Here is a 19,321-nt window from a genome sequence, read left to right on the forward strand (position 1 = left end):
CCCGCTGGGCGGCGCGACCGCCGCTATGCTCCTCTTGGCGCCCCCTAGAGGTAGGCGGGAGCGGCAGCGGCATCCGCGCCGCCGCCGCTGTTGAGGGGAAGGCGGCGCCTTCCCGCCGTGGCCGGCAGTGAGGCTGCGACCGAGCCCGCCTGCGGACCGCAGTGCCCGCCGCTCGGCTTCGCGCCCTCCCTCCGCCCGCGCTCGTCTTTCTCTCCCCCGGCCAAATGATGAACTTTCTGCGGCGAAGGCTCTCGGACAGCAGCTTCATCGCCAACCTGCCCAATGGCTACATGACCGACCTGCAGCGGCCGGAGCCGCAGCAGCCACCTCCGCCTCCTCCCTCCTCAGGCTCCCCGGCCCCTGCCTCTGGTTCCCCGGCTACGGAGCGCCGGCAGCCGCCGCCGCAGTCGGCTCCCCCTCAGCAGCAGCCGCCGCCGCCGCAGCCGCAGCAGTCCACGGGCAGCAGCTTCTTCAGCTCCCTCTCCAACGCCGTGAAGCAGACAGCGGCCTCGGCAGGGCTGGTGGATGCCTCCTCCGCCGTCTCCGCGGCTGTCGGCAGAAAGTTCAAGGTGCTCCTGGTCATCGACGAGCCGCACACGGACTGGTAGGTGCCCCCCGCGCCTCCGCATGCCCCTCCGCGCCCTCCTCCTCTTTCCTCCCGTCCTTCCCCGCCCTCACACTGCGGTCCACGTCCCCGCGGGCTCCTCTCCCGTCCCCGGCAGGTGCGGGCTCACCTCGGGGCGGCGAGGCGCGCTCCGAGCCCCGGGTACGTGGGGAGGCTCCGCGGGTCGGGGCTGGTGCCGGGGGAGGCGGCGGAAAAGAGGTCGCCACTCCGAGCCTTCCCTCGCCTCTCGTCCACGCCGAGCCTCCCCCGCTGCCCGGCCGCCCGCGGGCGGCAGCGACGGGGCTGGAACGTGGCGTTACGGACTGGAAGATGGAGCGAAGCCTGCAGCGCCTGGTTAGGATTGAGAGCTGTTTGTCCATCCAAAGACTAAATATAACGCACTTGCCGCCCTGAAAAAAAACATAGGCTGTGCTCAGTAGAGAAATAAAGGACCCGTGTGTAGGTGCAGGTAGGGTCTGGGTCTCCTGGGCATGAATTTCTTCTCTGACCTGCCTGCGGTTGTAGCCTTAACGTTTGCCAATTCCATGTTTGTGAGCTGGTTTATTTCCAGCAGATCCGCTGCTTCTGTTGCAGCGTAGGTGAAGGTCCTTAAGGATTCTGAGGACCCTCGTTTTTACCCTTACCCCCTGTGAATTTGCTCAGTTCGGTCAATTTGCAGGTTTTGTCTGGGGTGGATGTTTTTGCTTCCGCTATCATCATAGAAGATTTACAAAACATAAAACTTGTATATCAACTCATCTCTCCCTCTGCCTGCCTACTGCCATCAGGAGAAGTGATGGCTTTTTCAGACCTGTTTATCACGTCTGACTCTGGTGGATGCTGTATTAGACAGGAAGGATGTATATCTGCTCATCGTTCACCACCTTGCCTCTCTGTACTGTGTTTACATGTCAAGCTGTGAATCATCTCATTTGCTGTTGCTAACTACAGTGTACAAGGTCTTAACAGTGCCCAAAAATAATGCAGAGTAAAACAAATGCGTTGTTGTAATCCTGACATCATTCAGTAATGGATTGTGGGTTTGGGAGTTTATTACTAGCTTATCAAATTTATAGCCTGCCTGCCTAGATGGACTTGTAAGGTTCTGTGATTTGAGCCAATTTGCTTTGAAATGGCACTCTAATAAAAGACTTGAAACAAAAATGTAAGCCTTCGTCTATAATGAATTTGTTATTAATGTTAAGAAGCCTTTATCTGTAGTGATAATGTTAAAATAGTCTTTGTTTCATTTTGGGTTTGGTTTTATTTATTTTTTTTTTGTGTTTGGTTTTGTGGTTTAAAACAAACCCCAAAGCACAACCAAAACAAGGTTGTTGTATCTGCCAGCCTGAGCCAGCCTCTGTACCTACGTCATGGAGATGCATCCATGGACACTGCTCACTGCCTTGCAGATACATCTGTTTATTTAATGTTCTGCCAAGCATATTTTTTTCCCCTGGGTACATTAGATACTTTATGAGCTTATACAGTTGTGTTTCTGGTGGATTTGCTTTTCTACCAGAAGCTATCCTGTGTGTTTATAAACACAGCACATTTTCTGTACTTGATAAATTCACCCAAAATCACACAGTCTGTCAGCAACAGCAAAGATTTAAATGTCTGCATGGTGAATGCCACCAGCAGCATTCCAGGTAGGAGAGAGCTGCAGATGCACACACACACAGAGGGTTACTCATGACTGCTTGCTTTTATTTCTCATAGTGACATGGGTATGTGGTCGTTCTAGAAGGAACAGTTCGTTGTTGTACTGGCTTCTTTTCCACTCCAAAAAACTAATAATGTTGTAGCTGAAGGTTGTGTAATACATTTTGAAATACAGATCTATGTGTATTCTGATTATACATGCAAGAAAAGTTTGTTCACTACCTTGAGCAGTATGCATATTCATAGTGATCTGTATTGAGCTGCTGCAGTTTGGCTATATGGGCTAAAATGGGGTGATAATTTGGAACAAAACAACCAAAGAAACAAAACCAAATGTATTGAAAGATTGGAATTCACGATAGATGAATGCTCGTGGTCAGCTGTCCGCCACGCTGGCCATCCTGCCTGGTGTGATGCACTGATCCACAGTTTAGCAAGGTGAGGTCTATAGAGCTGCTGTCACCTGATACACACACCAAACCCTGCCAAACCCAAGAAAAATAGCACCAGAGAAATCTCTTGGAGCCTCCCAAAAATTATTTCCATTGATCTGTGTTAATCCTGAAAGCAGGATCGTGCATTGGACATTTGTTTTCATGATGGTTTGAGCTGCATTGTGTTTGTTTTAAATAAAAAATGTATGTATGGCTTTTGGATTACATTTCCACAGAAAGAAAAGAATTTCCATCTGAATTGAACCAAAGTCCTGCTAATTCGGTATCCTCCTTTTAGCAAGGGCCAGAGGAAGCACTAAGCACCTTCTTCCATCAGCAGTGGATACAGCCTCTTACCTCTAGCTTCAAAAGGACATTTTGTTTCTGTTAGAGACTGACTCATACTTGAAGTCCAACCAACATCATTATTGTCACTAATGGAATCATGTGAGATATTCTACATAGACATAAATATTTGGGTGTTGCTTCCATTTTTTACTCTTGATTTTGGTGACTTCTGTCATTTTCTTGCCTCAAGAAGTTTGCTGATACACAAGTTTTGAAATTCTCCTTTTTGAGTTTCTTTTATGGCATAGGATAAGGGAAAAATGGGAAAATGAACTTATCTGTACTAATTTGTGTGTTTTTACCATGTTGTATTATCTGACTTCTTAAGGAAAGAGAACAAATGCAGTCTGAGTCACACCGTCCTCTCTTCTCCAGTAACACTCTCAGTCAAAGGTGTGTTGGAGCTGTGAAAGACAATTCTTTTCCCACAGGTTCTTTGGCAACTTGCAGCTTCATAGATGAGAAGAGAGCTCTGAGGGCTTCTGCTAAAGCCAGGACTGCAATACAAGGTCTTGTCAGAGACTTTCTACCAGTTAGTAGCTTCGTACTACTGCTTTGGTGGTGAGCGTAGGAAAGAAACGGACACAGACTGAAGCTTCTAGTCACCTACCGGAGACAAACCCATGACAAGCGGTCTTTGTTGGTGCTGGCTCTCATGGAATACTTTCTCTTATCACTTTATACAATAAGTGATCCTTTGGTCCAAAGGTGAAAGCAAATAGCTAGCAATCATTTTCACCAATTCTTTTTTGAAATCTTCTGTCCTTCTGAAGTGTGAGTGTAAAGCAGGGGTGACCCGCGGTGCAAGCGCTCCTGCAGCAGATCTGTGCTCTCTGTTATTACTATAAAGGCACCGGGCAAGCTGATTTTATTTTCTGACCTGGCCTGTATGCATTTTAATGTCACGTTCTTTTCATCTGCAGCTGCATACTGAACAGACATTTTCAGTACCTCCACAGGTGTCCAGAGCCCTTTTCTAGGGCAGAACCTTACACAGGATTTAAAGGTGCAATGGAAAAAGTGTCCTATTCATGGACACTCATGGATCTTTTGGGGAAGGGAAAGCTTGAGAACTACTTGTTAGGTTTAATAATGATTTTATGTAATGGACTTCACTGATTGTTTTACAGCTTTAGGTATCTCTGTTGATATCTTTACAAATGGAGGAAAGCAAGAAGTAAAATAATTTGTTCAAGGTCACCCAAGAGACTAATGACAGAGCTAAATTAAAACCTGGGCAGCTTGCTTAACCTTTTCTTTTAATTCTCATTTCCCAGCTACTGCTCTGCATGAAGTGTCCAAAATTCTCAGATAGATAAGTTTATTTTTAAATGTATTTAATTACCTCAGAAAAGACACTTTTGTGTACAGAACAAAATGGTTACTTGAATATTCAGTGCTGAAAAAGCAATTGATTAGAGGCCGTACATCAGTGGCAAGGTGCCAAAACTCTCTGTATACAGATTATTATCTTGATTAAAAGCTTATGTGTAATATTTAGAAAGCTATTTCAATACTGAAAACTAATTATTGCTTTGTCTGTCTCGTGCTTTAAAAGCTGAAGTATAAGACTTCTTGGCAGTAGTGATGAGACTATAAAAAGATTCAAATGGAAAAATTTTGTCCTTGTATTTTTAAGCAGAGATTTTGTGCTAAGTGTCAGTATTGTGGTTTTTTTTTTCCCCCCCAAGAATTATGCATTTCTTGCAATGTTTATGGCTTAGTAGTTAGTCATCTTGTGATGAGCCTGAGAGAGAATCTCCAGATGGCTGGGCCAAATGCTATATGAAGAGCAAACTTTGTGTTTTTAAAATTACAGAGTCATTTATGGGCAAACATTGCTCATCATAAATAGTTTTTGAGATGAACAGTATTGTCACAGCACAGGAAAATACTGCTTTACAACACAGAAAAGGTACTGAAGCAAGCAGAATGGGTTTCTTGGTGGTTTTGGTGGTGTGTTTTTTTTTTTTTTTTTTTTTTTTTTTGGTTTTTTTTGCATTTAGAAGGTAGAAAAGAGTTTTGATGAAAGAAATGTGTGTGGTTGGTTTATGTAGGGATAACAACTCAACAGCTTTTATCCTGCAGTGAAAATTCCTTGCAGGTTTTCTGCTCAGGAAGGATGGTTCAGTTTGGCTTAAATAATTAGTATTTCCTAACTATAGACTTATTTGATACTAATTTGTTGATTTCATACCTGTGATTTTATTGCATTCCTGTATAAGCCTTCAGTCAGCAAGTTTTCCAGTTTTAGAGGGTGTCACTTAGATTTTAGTGGTGCATAAGGGAGGGCAACTGCTTTGCCAGAGCTCTCTAGTCCCCTGGGATGGCATTGCCTAGAAGGAGAGTGCTCCTGCAAGCCTGGATCTGGGCAGAGCACACTACTAGAGGAAAAAGCATAGAGCCACGATGTAAAATAGGATGGAATCCCAGGAAATGGGCAAACATGGAGCTCCTAGTGATTGCACAGGGTGTGTGTGGGATCCCTTAGCTGTCATTTAGGGGCTGAAGGTTTTGAAGGCAAGTCAAGGCCAGGGACAGCTGTGGTGTAGAAGGTGGAAGGACACCGAGTTTTAGGAAGGTCTAAGCTCTTAAGACTGACCAAATGGCCAGCTGTGCATATGTGCCTTAAGGCAATGAGTGTAAAAGGTAAACTCATCAATATCTGTAATTTATAGGAGAATAAAGAACACATAGTAAGCTACATTAAATGCTAGTTAAGATCTGCTGTGCTTTTTGCAACAGGCAACTCAGAATATTAAAGGTAAAATGATCTTGCCTTTGCTATGACACTGTAATCTTTCAAAGAAAGCAACAGGTTCCTTAATGCTCTCTGAAATGGAGCAGGAGGAGTGAAGATTTTACTTTAGTCTTTCTTTAATTTTTGCTTCAGTTGAAACATCTCAGAAGGATCATTTGAAAATGCTGAATCATTGGAAGGAGAGATGCAGGTGAGGGCAGGGGCTGCCTGGAGCATGAGCAGCACATCCACTGCAGAGCATGGATAGAGAGAGAGAGAGAAAACTTCTCAATGCTCAGCAAGAGCTAAAGGGTAGAGGGCAAGAGGATGGGGCCGGACTCTTGACAGTGGTTCCCAGTGGCAGGACAAGAGGCAGTGGACACAAACTGAAACCCAGAAGGTTCTGTCTGAATGTGATGAGGACAAACTTTGGTGTGAGGATGCTGGAGCCCTGGAGCAGGCTACCCAGAGAGGTTGTGGAATCTCCTTTTCTGGAGAGATTCCAAACCTGTCGGGATATTGTGATCCTGGGCAACCTGCTGTGGGTGCCCTTGCTTTAGCATAGGTGTTGGACTGGATCATGTCCAGAGGTTTCTTCCAATCCCCCATTATGCTGGAATTCGATGACCTCTGTGCAAGTGGGGAAGATGTGCTGAAGCACACAGCACGAGTTTCTGCAGGGAGGTGAAGCTTATTTTGAATTCTGTCTCCTTGTCAAGCATGAGCAACTGGATGAGTGTTTCTGAGGGGGTGGAGGTATAGCTCAATGAGTTGTGTGACTTGGTCTTTGTCCTTTTTTTAAAATACTAAGTCCATGCTGGGCACCAAGTTCAGAGCAGGGACAGGCAGTTGCGAAGTACATAATGTCATGTGTTAACAAATCAGAATTGGTAGCATACTAAGATCTCCTGCAGGTTGTGTTTCATGGCTGTCCTCTGAAACAGCCAGCTGATCCCACTCTGCACCAGGCAATGGCTGTGCTGGTATTTTAAGATGATCCAATAAAAAAATGGCAGAGTTATGAATATAAATGGCCAAACACAGTACACGCTAGAGCTTACTTTTGTTGGCAAGATATATGTAAACCAAAAAAGCTTCTAGGTGAAAACACTTTTTCCTCCATACTGCTGTGTATTGCTCTATCTATCCAGAGTCTTACAATTTTTAATGTCATTTTAGGCAACTTAGTTTATATGAGGTGCTAAGTACAAATTTGGACAGATTGTATCTGCTATCATCCTCTGTCTGATTTCTGTCCCCTGTGCTCAAAATCTGAGTGAATCTAATTTTTTTTTTCTTTTTTTTTCCTCCTTTATCACCAAAGAGATCACAGAAATTTGTCTGAAGCTTCATGAAACCTATAGTAACATGTTTGGTTGAATAGATAATATTAAAAAAAAAAGGGGGCCATTGTTTACTTTTGAATTTTACCTTAATAAAAAGGAAGTGGAAAAATCAGCAAGCATAATGGATTTTAGGTAAGTAGGTTTGTTTCAAAGTTACAAGGCTGAAGTGAGAGATAAAAGGAATATTAAATTTCTTTGTAAACTTCAGATCCAAGTAAAATAAGAAATTCTACTTACAATCTGTCCAGAATTTGGTAATGATTTGCCAGTAGCAAATTGTAATCTGTTGAAGTAGGGGCAGTATGAAACCAAAGGTTATTGAAAACTCTATTATTAGGCATATTTTGTGTCTTGAAAAGATGCATCTAGAGGACTGTCCTGGTTTTGCTGGGACAGAAACCCAGGCCAGCCATGGGCTGCAGGTCATTAGCAATTTGGAGTCATCTAGGACAGCTGAGCTGAATTGGCTACAGGTGGCTCTCAGACCATGAATGTCATGCTCAGTATAAAGGGGGAGGTTTGCTGAGTGTGAGGAGCTCCCTGCTTGGGCTTCTGCTCTTGCTCAGGTTCTTCCTGGCCCTGCTCCTCTTCCCTTGCTGATGTGTTCAGCATGACTGTGGTGTGTTTGCTGGGCTGAGTATCACTTTATATCTGTGTTGGTATTAGTTTGATTGTTTCACTGAATCCCTTTTTACTTCAGCCTTTGGGTTTGTTTGCCTTTTCCCTCCCTGTTGGGGAGGGATCTTTGAGTAATAGAAGAACTGCTGGAGTTTAGCCCCAGACAGAGGCTGAGCATAGACAAGGTCTTAATGAATTTTGAACTGTATGTTTGTTTGTTTTTTTTAGTGGGTGTTACTTGGCATTCTGGGAGCACTAAAGAACACTGCAAAACTGTACACAGTTTTGCTGAAACTGTTTCTCCAAAAGATTGGTGCTAAATATCCCAATGATGTCAGTATGTTCTTAAGGTAGTGACTTATGTGGTTCATTCTTTTATACCCAGTCCTCAATAGTACCACACAGTAGTCATCCACAGAAATAGCCATGTGGACTATCATGTAGTTTTATCACCTTTAGCTCTTCAGCCAGGCTACCCATTGTGAATGCTTTAAACTACAGAAATCTGGGGTTAGTAGAACTGAAATAGATGATTTAGGGTTTTATATATTTATAGCTAAGAGTGCAATCTGTGTTTAAAAAATGTGATAAGACTGTAGTGAAAAATCTATGTTTCAGTATAAGTTTGTGTCTGAGGAAGAGAACAACGAAACCAGGGAGTCAGATTTGGATGTAGAACCTTTACAGAAGGATTCTAGACCTGGCTGGCTGAACATGACAGCCAAGAGTAATTAACAAGTAGATAGAAAAGTTGCAAAGAATGGAAAAGAATAGCTTGGCAAAGAAGGCTATGCTATGGCTCACAAAAAGGGAAGCAATAAATTATGAAGTAAATGTTACCTGGAATAATGATAGTGCTCCCAAAGATGAGGCTGGAGTGGAAAAAAAAAGTGTAAGGAGGTGATAAGACATTGCAGGCACCATGAGTGGGAGGACAGCTTCATACCTTGGTCCAGAATGCACATTACTTGCTTGATTGCACTGCTGCTTTTGCTAATTAAACAGCTTTATCTGTGCTGAGTCAAACTTGACTTCTCAGAGGAAAGCAAGTTTCCTTTGAACAGCCAGCTGAAGGAGAGTGATGAAGGGTATTGATGGTAGCATCAGCTGTAGACTGGCTTAAGCTTTTGCAGAAGGTGTAAAGACTGTCAGTTTTACAGCAGCCACCTTCACCACAAGTGTCTCTCTGTCTGGCTGAAAGAGAAATACTAGTGAACTTTTGTTGACAAATACACTGATTCTGAACACGAAGTTGGTGACTAAGGTCAGGTCCTTGTTTACATTCCTTTATAGATCATTATAATCTTATATACCTTAAGGTTTACAAACAAGGGTATGTATATTTGTGAGCAAAAAGGATGGAAATCTCTAACTTGGAAGTCACTGGATTTTAAAGTGCCTGTTTGTGGTTTTTCTACAGACTGGTGGTGCCTAAAGCAGGGCAGGGCTGGCTCTCAGCTGAGGCTGGGTGGGTTTAGCCTCAGGTGTGTCAGGTGGGGTGTCTGAGGCTTGCTTGGTGACTGCCCATTGGTGAGTGAGCTGGCAGGGCAACCTTAAAAATCAGAGCTGCCGAGGTGTGCTTGCTTAATCCCTTTTGAATGACAGCATTGGAGGGATTGCTCCAGTAGACAGTGCTGAAAAGCAGATAGCTCAGGTTTTGAAGAACCTTCCTGTATTTTCTGCAAGCCGTAGGTATCTTTATCGTTCTCCCCGTGATGGAAGGAGGTAGACAGATGAGATGTGGCAGTGCTGTTGGATCACTGCAGCTGGGAAGGAGTGTGAACAATGTTCTCTTTATTATTGTCACATCTGAATGTGTGGGTTTTCTGGGTCTCTGCCCATTTCTTCTGAGTTCCTGTGATCCCCTCATATGGGTGGTAAGGGCAGGAGAAGAGAAACTCTTTTCTCCCTCTGTGGAAATCAGGGAAATAGTCCCAACTTGTGCAAGTAGAGGCCTAAATCTACTTTCCCTATTTTCATTTAACCTCCTCCCTGCCCCCAGCTGTGAAATGCTTAGTGTCTAATAACTGTGATTACCTGTTTGTTTTTTTTTTTTCCCCTCCCTGCTGAAGCAGATGGGGAGAACAAAACCATCACATGGCCACCACCAGCCAGTCAGGTTCCAGAAGCTGTTAGAAAAGGCAGTTTTGGTCCAGCCATTGGAATTGACAATCTTTTAGCTTTTTGCAATGACTGTTCCAAGTCTGACCTTGCATGAGTCACCATTTGATCTCTCTCAACTGGAATCTCAATTGGATATTGATGTATTGTGTGCAGCATGCACACTGATTGCTTATAGGAGTTATTAAAACCATATTTGAAAATGCATGCATTTCTTTAGGTTTCTATCAGGGGATTAAAATAAAATTATCAGAGCCTCAGATAAAGTCTTTTAGGTATCTTAATTGTATTCTAAAGCACTTGCAGAAAACCATTTTATATGAACTGATCTTTAATTGTTTCTACTTACAGGTTATACCATGAGGCTTTTGAGAAAAAAGATTTTGATAGAATCCCAGACTGGTTTGAGTTGGAAATGACTTATAGAGGTCATGTAGTCCAACCCCCATACAGTCAGCAAGGACATCTGCAGCTAGAGCAGGTTGCTCAGAGACTCAAACAACCTGACCTGGAATGGTTTCAGGATTGGGGCATCTACCTTCTGGAAGATGCCAGGATTTCACCACCCTGAGTGTAAAACATTTCTTCCTTCTCTCTAGTCTGAATCTCCCTGTTGTAGTTCAAACCATCACCCCTGTCACAACAGGCTCTGCTCAAAAGTCTGTTCCCAGTTTTCTTCTGGCCCCTTTAAGTACTGAAAGGCCACCAGAAAGTCTCCCTGGAGCCTTCTCTAGGCTGAAGAACCTAAACTCTCTCAGCCTGCCCTTACAGCAGAGAGCTTCCAGCCCTCTCACCATTGCTTCCTCTGGCCCTGCTCCAACAGGTCCCTGTCTGTGTGGAGGACTCCAGAGCTGGCCCCAGCACTGCAGGTGGGGTTGCAGCAGAGGAGTGGAATCCCTCCCTCACCTGCTGCCCACGGATCAGCCCAGGGGATGGTTGGCTTCAGGACTTGGAGTGCATGGTGCCTGCTTATCTTCAGCTTTTCATGCACTTAGCACCCCCAAGTGCTTCTCCACAGGGCTGCTTTGCAGCCCTTCATCCCCCTGCTTGGACTGATAAATAAGTGCAGTTTCCTTATGAATTTTTAATGATGTTATAGGAAGTTGTTTCTACTGCTCAAAGGGAAGGAAAGTTATAAAGCTCATTAAGTAATACAGCAACAAAGTGATGTGTAATGCACTTCTGAAGAGTGATCTGGCACATGAAGAGCATCAGCAGCAGAAGGACACAGCAAAGGCTGGCAGGAGCCTTGGTTTCATTTCATGAGGCATAGCAGCAACTGTCCTCTGGAGGCAGTTTGTACTTTATTGTTGAAGTTGGGTGCTGACAGCCTCCCAGTACATCTTTCTTTATTGCAGTAGTAACCTTTAGGCTTCTGTACTCCCAATTTAAGCTAATTTGTTTCATTTTGTACGCAGCAGGTGGTTCTTGTTGGAACAGGCATGATTAGAATAGAGGAGCAGGCTCTTAAGTCATCTCAAACTGGATATAAAGTCATAAAGCAAAGTATCAGCAGCGTGCTGCTTATTGGCTCCTGCAGAGAATTACTTTGAGAGACTGAAGATGGAGAAGACAAAGTTCCTGGCACAGCCAGTAATTAACTCCACGTTGTGTTTGTGTGGATGTGTCCTCATCTGCAGGACTCAAAAGTACCAGCATCCCAGTAACTTTCTATGTGGGTGTTGCAGAACTGAGTTTAGGTGCTCTCATCCTGTCTTATTTTAAACAGTTCAGGGACAGTGACTCTACCACCTCCCTAGGCAGCCTATTCCAATGGCCAGTCTCTGTGATGAATTTCTTCCTAACATCCAGCCCAAACCTCCCCTGGTGCAGCTTGAGACTGTCCCCTCTTGTTCTGGTGCTGGTTGCCTGGGAGGAGAGACCAACCCCCTCCTGGCTACAGCCTCCCCTCAGGTAGCTGTAGATGGCAATAAGGTCTCCCTTGAGCCCCTTCTTCTCCAGGCTATCTCTTTGTTATGACCTTACAAATCTAATGCTGTGTATGAAATGCTGACTTTGCTGAACTACCTGGTTTGGAGGGGCTGACGTCTGCTGAACTCTGCTCCTATGTTTTCTATTGATTGCTGTGGCAGAGGCCAAGATCCTTTATTGGCTTCTCACAGGAGAGACCAGGGGTGAGGGACTAATTGCTTGTGGGGGACAAAACAGGCTGAGGGATGTGGGAAAGCACAGAATTGGAAACATTACTTATTTTACTGTTAGGATATAAAGTGAGTTCCTAAAGAGATAAAAAAATGAGTCTGGTTTCTAGCTTTAAAAGCAGATGGCATCATGACCTTCTGGTTGTATTTGTGTACATCTTGGTGTGCCTGACTTCGGTTTTGTTCTTTTTAACCTTGTTTCTTGTTTATTGCTTTCAATTTCTTACTAATAAAAAAGGAAACTGGGCTGATGTAATAGATTAAACTGCAGCATGAGATCAGGCCCAGTCATTTCAGTCTCATAATTTGTTTAAAGGAACTAGGATGGTTCCATAAGAGGAAGATTCAGCACTATTTCACTACCTCTTAGATTGCTTCTGTGATTTAGTTTGCTTTGAAGGTGACAATTTCCAGTGAAAGTTTTCTGTGTACATGCACATGGTTCAGCATTAAGAAAGCTTTAAAAAATTTCAAAGGTTACTTTTCTTTGTAGGATGGAAAAATTGGCTAATAGTAGAAAACCCAACCTCTCAGATCAGGGATCCTGGAAGGGTAGTAAAAAGGTTTTATCAAACATAAGTAAATCTGATTCCACTGAATGGCAAGATGATAGCATACTGTGCTGTGACTACAGGACTTGCTCTACGTGGTAGTAGATGTCAAAATAAATAATCACAGGAATGTTTTTCATTTTTCTTCAGAGACCTTTGAAGCAATAACCAAAGTCTGTTCTCCTGAGTCTTGTCTAAATCCACATTGTATGTAATAAATATAAATTGACTAAAGTGTTTCTAGTAGCAGTTTAAGAAGTTTAGAATAAAACTATTTTGAGTGTTTGGGATGAAATTTAAATAGAGAAGGGTTGGTCCTACCAAAAATTTTTTGACATTCCTATAAGTCTTCTGAATTAAATAGTACATAAAAAATATTAGTTGTATTTTAAATCACGTAGGTCACATGTCATTGCTGGTGAATAAGAGAATCACAGAATATGAGAGGTTGGAAGGGACCTCTAGAGATCATCAAGTCCCTGCCACCCACCCTGCCAAAGCAGGGTCACCCAGGGCACAGCAGGGCAGGTCTCACAGGAACACATCCAGGTGGGTTCTGAATGTCTCCAGCAAAGGAGGCTCCACAGCTTCTCTGGGCAGCCTGTTCCAGTGCTCCAGCATCCTAACAATGAAGAAGTGCCTCCTTGTGTTAGGGTAGAACCTCCTGTGTTCCAGCTTGTACCTGTTGTTCCTTGTTCTGTCATGGGGCACTGCTGAAAAGAGCCTGGCACCTTCATCTTGACACCCTTCCCTCAGGTATTTAGAGTCACTGCTAAGATTCCCCTCCCAGCTTTCCTCAGGACTAAACAGACTCACTTCTCTCAGTCTTTCTTCATAGGAGGTTCTGGTTCATCTGCTCTTAAAGGCTCCTTTGGGGAGTCAGAAGTATTCTGCTGGAACAAAGCACAGATTCTTCCTCTCCTCAAATCTGCTTCTTTTGTTGTCTATCTATAACAAACCACCTCAGCAGACACCTTTCTTTAGTTCTATGAAAACAGTACTGAAGATTCCACTGAAAATTTGGAAGTGTGACTAATGGTGTTGCTTTCACTGTGCACCTGTCTGCTTGCACTTGTGATTTGCTTCTATACATCAATGCAAGCAAAAGTCTGATGTGTTGTGGATGCTTCCATTTGTAATGCTGGCAAGCAAGTGTGGGGCTTCATTTTTAATGTCATTTCTGGTTTAACGAGAACATCCACATCATTTCTTAGGCACAGAGAGAGAGACGATGAATAGGGGAAAAAAAGGAGATTGCTGGTATGTGACAAAGCTAAAAGCTGTATGTCACGCAGGAGTGCGTTCTCCTTGGTGACAGAAACAAACTGTCTGGTGGAATGAACCTCATCTGGAGTGAGATGAAGAAATTAAGCAGGAGAGATTTGTGTCAAAGCTTCTCTTTTGCCTGGGAAGAGAGTGGTGTTGCTGACTGGGTGTTATGGCAAACATGTCTAGAACTGTGTGAACGACCGATAAACAAAAATCCTTCTGGGAAGCATTCATAGAGCACAAATTGCTGTAACAACCCAAAACCTCATTATGCTTAAACAGTGTGAAAGGTAAGGCTGAAGGAGCTAGGTTGGTGTTTTGATCTAAGTGCTGAGGAGGAAATTCTGCCACAGATGTGTGTGGTCAAATCACGAGTGATAGTTATGACTAGTAAGGTGTTTGACTATGTGACTGAAACCTGCACAAGCAGTAGCAATATTTTGATCACTATTTCTGCATGATAGGTGATTCCCAGGTAAGGCGTTTGTCACCATAATTGCTTTAGTAGTAGTGTGCTAGCAATGAGATGTGCATATGTGTGCATATGTAGCCTGGAGAAGAGGAGGCTCAGGGGACACCTTATTGCTGCCTATGACTACCTGAAGGGAGATTGTAGCTAGGTGGGGTTGGTCTCTTCTCCCAGGCAACCAGCAACATAAAAAGAGGAAACAGTCTCAATCTGCATGGGGGGGAAATTTAGGCTTGATCTTAGAAAGAAGCTCTTCATAGAAAGAGAGATTGGCCATTGGAATGGGCTGCCCAGGGAGGTGATGGAGGTTGACATCCCTGGAGGTGTTTAAGAAAAGCCTGGATGAGGCACTTAGTGCCATGGTCTAGTTGATTGCTTAGGGCTGGCTGATGGGTTGGCCTGGATGATCTTGGAGGTCTCTTCCAACCTGGTTGATTCTATGATTAGTTAGGTTTGGGTGATCGGTTGGACTTGATCTTGGAGGTCTCTTCCAACCTGGCTGATTCTGTGATCTATCTATCTATCTTTGTGGGTATACTTCTTTGTTGAAGAAGAATTTGTAGGGCTTTTCACTGATGGGATTTAAACTTCTGTGGTTGTAGTTTTGCTCTGATGCTGTTGGGTTGCTCTGGGATAAGAGGAGGCTCTTTAACTGTGCTACTTGGCTGTTTTGAAGATAGGTGAGGTGGGGAAAATCTTGTGTGGGGGTTGTAATGATAGAATCGTAGGATTTAGAGACTCAGTGTTAAGTGTGAGGTTGTACTTTGTCTGAATGCTCTTAGTTGGACCCATGTTGTAGAATCTTTGTGCTGATTAATTTTCTTGCTAAGGAAGAAACATCTGCCTGAACCGGCAGCAGTTCAGCATGCAAGAGGGTAAGATGAATTTTCTTGGTGGTAGTAATACTTCACAGGAGTCAAGAGACCCTGATACAAGGTATATTTACTGGGTACTAAGGTTTACATTATTTCTGTTAGAGTAACTTCTCTAGATTGGTCTTTGTTCATAAAATGTAGGGGCAGAAGCAGACTGCAGGGTCTACTCTTTCCAGGGTGATGAGGATCTTGTGGCAGCCCTGTGCCTTTTGGGTCTTGCTTTTGTTTGCTAGAAGTCCTTTCCAAGGGTTAGGTAACTGGTGAAATTTTGGGGCTGTTTGGGTTTTTGTGTTTAGTATCTATATGAGATCCCTGAACCCTTAGGTATTAGATGCTGTATTAATGATATGGGGCTGTTGAGCCTTGAGAAGGCTAAGAGGGGATCTTATCAATGTCTGTGGGGTGGGTGTCAAGATGCAGGTGGCAGGCTCTTTGCAGTGATGCCCAGTGATAGGACAAAGTACAACGTAGAACACAGGAGGTTCCACCTCAACATGAGGAGGGTCTTCTTTATGGTGAGAGTTCTGGAGTCCTGGAGCAGGCAGCCCAGAGAGGATGTGGAGTCTCCTTCTCTGGAGGCTTTCAAAACCTGCCTGGATGTGTTCCTGTGTGGCCTGCTGCAGGTGATGCTGCTTTGGCAGGGGGGTTGGACTTGATCTTTGGAGGTCCTTTCCAACCTCTAGTGTTCTGTGATTCAAAACTTTCTATTTTGACAGAGTGTTACATAAATAGCAAGTGTCCTTTTGTATTCCTTCAATTAGTCTGGATTTCAGGCTGGGTTGTTTTGAAAGAAGATGTAGGAATTCCTTAGATTGAGGCAGCCTAACCCTCAAGATGAGAATGCTTTTAGTTTGGAAACTTCAGCAAATACCTTCAGTGGTAGAAAATGGGATTATCTGTAATATGTAAGTTGAAGTAAGCAATGTTAATCAGCAAAAGGAGCTGGTTTTAATGCATGGCTGCTTGAAGTCATCATCTTAGCTGCATCTGGGAGTCATACTCTAACTGATAATCCAGTTAGTGCACAAAATGAAATTAGTTTTGTATGCCAAGAGATGGATTCATGTGGGCATATTTAAAGGTATGTGCAGATCTGTCTCTCTTCAGTAAACCAGGGAGATTTTCCTGAATGAGCTGTCCAAGGCATAAACCTGTTCGACATAACAAGAACAAATTCTTCTGTTCTATCAGAAATGTTGCCTGAAAACTCAGGCTTAAACCCTGTGACTGTGAGGCTAGGAGCAGTTCTTTATGTAAATGGAAAATAAATTGATTAGAAATGGCTTTGATCAGATACAATTATAAATGTGCAGTCATCATTCATACATTTTCCCTCAAAAAAATAATATCCATTTTAGGTGCCAATCCACAGGGCCTGCCAGTTGTGGGTCTTTTTATTCTGTTCAAATGGAGTAGCTTCTTTTCTGTTCAAACTCAGATTGAAGTGAGTTAAAGTGATGCACAGTTAGTGTCTTTCACAATTCTCTTTGTCAGCTGTCTCTATAAATATTGCTAAGTCCATTTGAGGTCAGTGTGCAGTCAGGTGACTTAACTATGTTTAAAAAAACCCAGCAAACTTCTAGGACTACTTAAATGCTGGGATTGTTATTGACTAAGAATGTGTCAGAACCTGCTTTTGTTTGAATCAAACATTGTCAGAAGTGTTTGGAAAGAACAAAGAGAAAAAATCAAAGTATCTGTGGTGTTCTTTTTTTGTTGTTGTTAACCTCTTACTCTCTGGCCCTTAGGTTGAAAATCAGACTGAGTATTTAGCATAGAAGTCATAGAATGACTTAGGCTAAGAGGGACCTCAGAGGTCATCTACTCCAAGCTCCCTGACATGGGCAGGGACACCTCTCAACTCAACTCAGCTGCTCAAAGCTGCATCCAGCCTGGCCTTGAACACCCCTAGGGAGGCGGCATCCACAACCTCCCTGGGCAGCCTGTTCCGGAGTCTCACCACCCTTGTACTGAAGAACTTCCTCAGCTCCGGTCTAACCCTGCTCTCCCTCAGCTTCAAACCATTCTCCCTTGTCCTGTCTCTAGACACCCTTATGAAAACTCCTTTTCCAGCCTTCCTGTAGGATCCCTTCAGTTACTGGAAGGCAGCTCTAAGGTCCCCCTGGAGTCTTCTCTTGTCCAGGCTGAGCAACCCCAGTTCCCTCAACCTATCCTCCTAGCAGAGGTGCTCCAGCCCTTGAAGGGTCATCTTTGTGGCCTCCTCAGAATTGCATGGAATTGCTGTGGAGGCTTTCAAGTGGCAGTGAAGGACATGAAATAGTAATGAGGCATGTACTGTCACAAATCTCTGTTTATTTACTCCTGCAGTTTTTCCACCTGACCAGTTAAGTATCTGTGTGTGCTGGCAATGATGCTTTGGGAAATCATGTGGTTAGTCATAGAACTTTTACAGGTTGTTACTGTTTGAGAGAGCTGTTTCAAACTGCCTCCTAGGGTTTAGTTATTTGCCTGAAATCTTTATTCCTGACTTTAATCTGACACCTTTTATTTCAGATAGGGAAAAGTTATGCACTGGTCATAAATTTCTAGTGGAAGCTATAAAATAAGGTAAATGCCTCTAAGAGAGAGAAAAATCCAAACCAAAAGAAAAATACAAATCCCCCCAAAAAAATCTGAAGCTTTTCCAAGCAGATAAAAATGTTTACTAGACAAAATTTGCAGAGGTCAGGGGAGTGTTACTGAGGCTGCAACAAAGCTCTGTGGTGAGCTCCATTCTCATCATTCTGACATTTGTTAGCAGTTTCATTTCCCACAAGCCATTAGCAATCAGCTGTGGTGTCTGCTGCTTTCCCAAACAGCATACATAAGGGTGTGAAAGTCAGAATCCATTGGCAATGTTCAGTGAGGAAAGTCTTTTCTTGCTCTTTCGTTCTTTTTTTTTTTTTTTTTTTTTTCCCGGGGGTTCTCCTATGGGAAAGCTGGAAGTTAATGGAAAATGTAGACATGTAGACTTTCATGATGGAATGGTTGATTAGCCACTGAAACATCACTTTGCTGGAATTTTTTCTTTCTGTTCCAGTATCTGAAGGGGGCTACAAGAAAGCTGGTGAGGGAGTTTTTAGGGTGTTAGGGAGTGATAGGACTGGGGGGGGATGAATACAGGCTTGAGGAAGGGAGATTTAGATTAGACATTAGGAAGAAGTTCTTCACTATAGGGGTGCTGAGACACTGGAACAGGTTGCCCAAGGAGGTGGTAGAAGCCTCATCCCTGGAGGTTTTTAAGGCCAGGCTGGATGTGGCTCTGAGCAACCTGCTGTAGTGTGAGGTGTCCCTGCCTGTGGCAGGGAGCTTGGAACTTGGATGATCCCTTCCAATGTGTCAATTCTATGATTCTGTAATAGGGGTTATATTTTCTTTATGTAATCTTCCAAGAGCCTGTTATGAGTAACATTATAAATACAAATGATGGTTAAACAAAAATAAACCACAAGAAAGTGGAAATCACTCTGTTTGAACAGCCATAAGGTGTTCTTTACTCCCTCAGTTCATTTTAATAGGTCCATTTATAGCAAAGCAAATGTTTCCCTAATGCTTGTTTCTTGAGGGTTTAGTTTTTTGCATTCTCTTCCCCTCTCCCAGTTTTATGCAGAATTGTTTGTTTGTTTGTTTTTTCCCTTTGGCCATTTGAGGTGTTGTAAAAGGCATGCAGCTAATTTGCTTCATTAATTAGAACAAATTTTCCTTTTTCAGGCTGTAATAATGGATTTAACAGCTCCCCTGACTCGTTGTTGATAGACTCAATGCCTCATTGCCATGTTGAAATACATTCAGTACCTGAACAGATTATCTTTTTTGGCTGTATTTATAACTACAATATCACTTACAATGTGGTTGTCATAATTCACAGCTCTCTCCTTGTGCTCTGTGTGAAATTAGCTTTTCCTCTTTAACAGAATTTATCAAGGAAAGTAAAAGTACTAGTGCTTGTGTTTCATTAGAATATGCATTTGTAAGGATTTATTGGTAACTCACATTCATGTTTCTCTTTATCCCAATATCTGCTCCCTCCTGAAAGCCAAAATGGTTTGCCAGATTTTATTGTTAGGAAGGAAATGTGTATAGTACTTAATTTAAGATGTTGGTTCACTAAGAAGCATC

The 19,321-nt window shown here is 43.2% G+C and overlaps 1 protein-coding gene across 1 annotated transcript in view; it reads left to right on the top strand.

Moving 5' to 3' along the window:
* Nucleotides 1–224: 224 nt before the first annotated feature.
* Nucleotides 225–19,321, top strand: part of SYN2 (synapsin II) — a 246,843-nt gene continuing 227,746 nt past the window's right edge. Inside the window, exon 1 of the mRNA XM_054387663.1 lies at nucleotides 225–604. Coding sequence (XP_054243638.1) covers nucleotides 225–604 — 380 coding nt within the window. The remainder of the gene's footprint in view (nucleotides 605–19,321) is intronic.

The sequence above is a fragment of the Indicator indicator genome, chromosome 15 (assembly GCF_027791375.1).
Source record: "Indicator indicator isolate 239-I01 chromosome 15, UM_Iind_1.1, whole genome shotgun sequence".
Lineage (NCBI taxonomy): Eukaryota > Metazoa > Chordata > Aves > Piciformes > Indicatoridae > Indicator > Indicator indicator.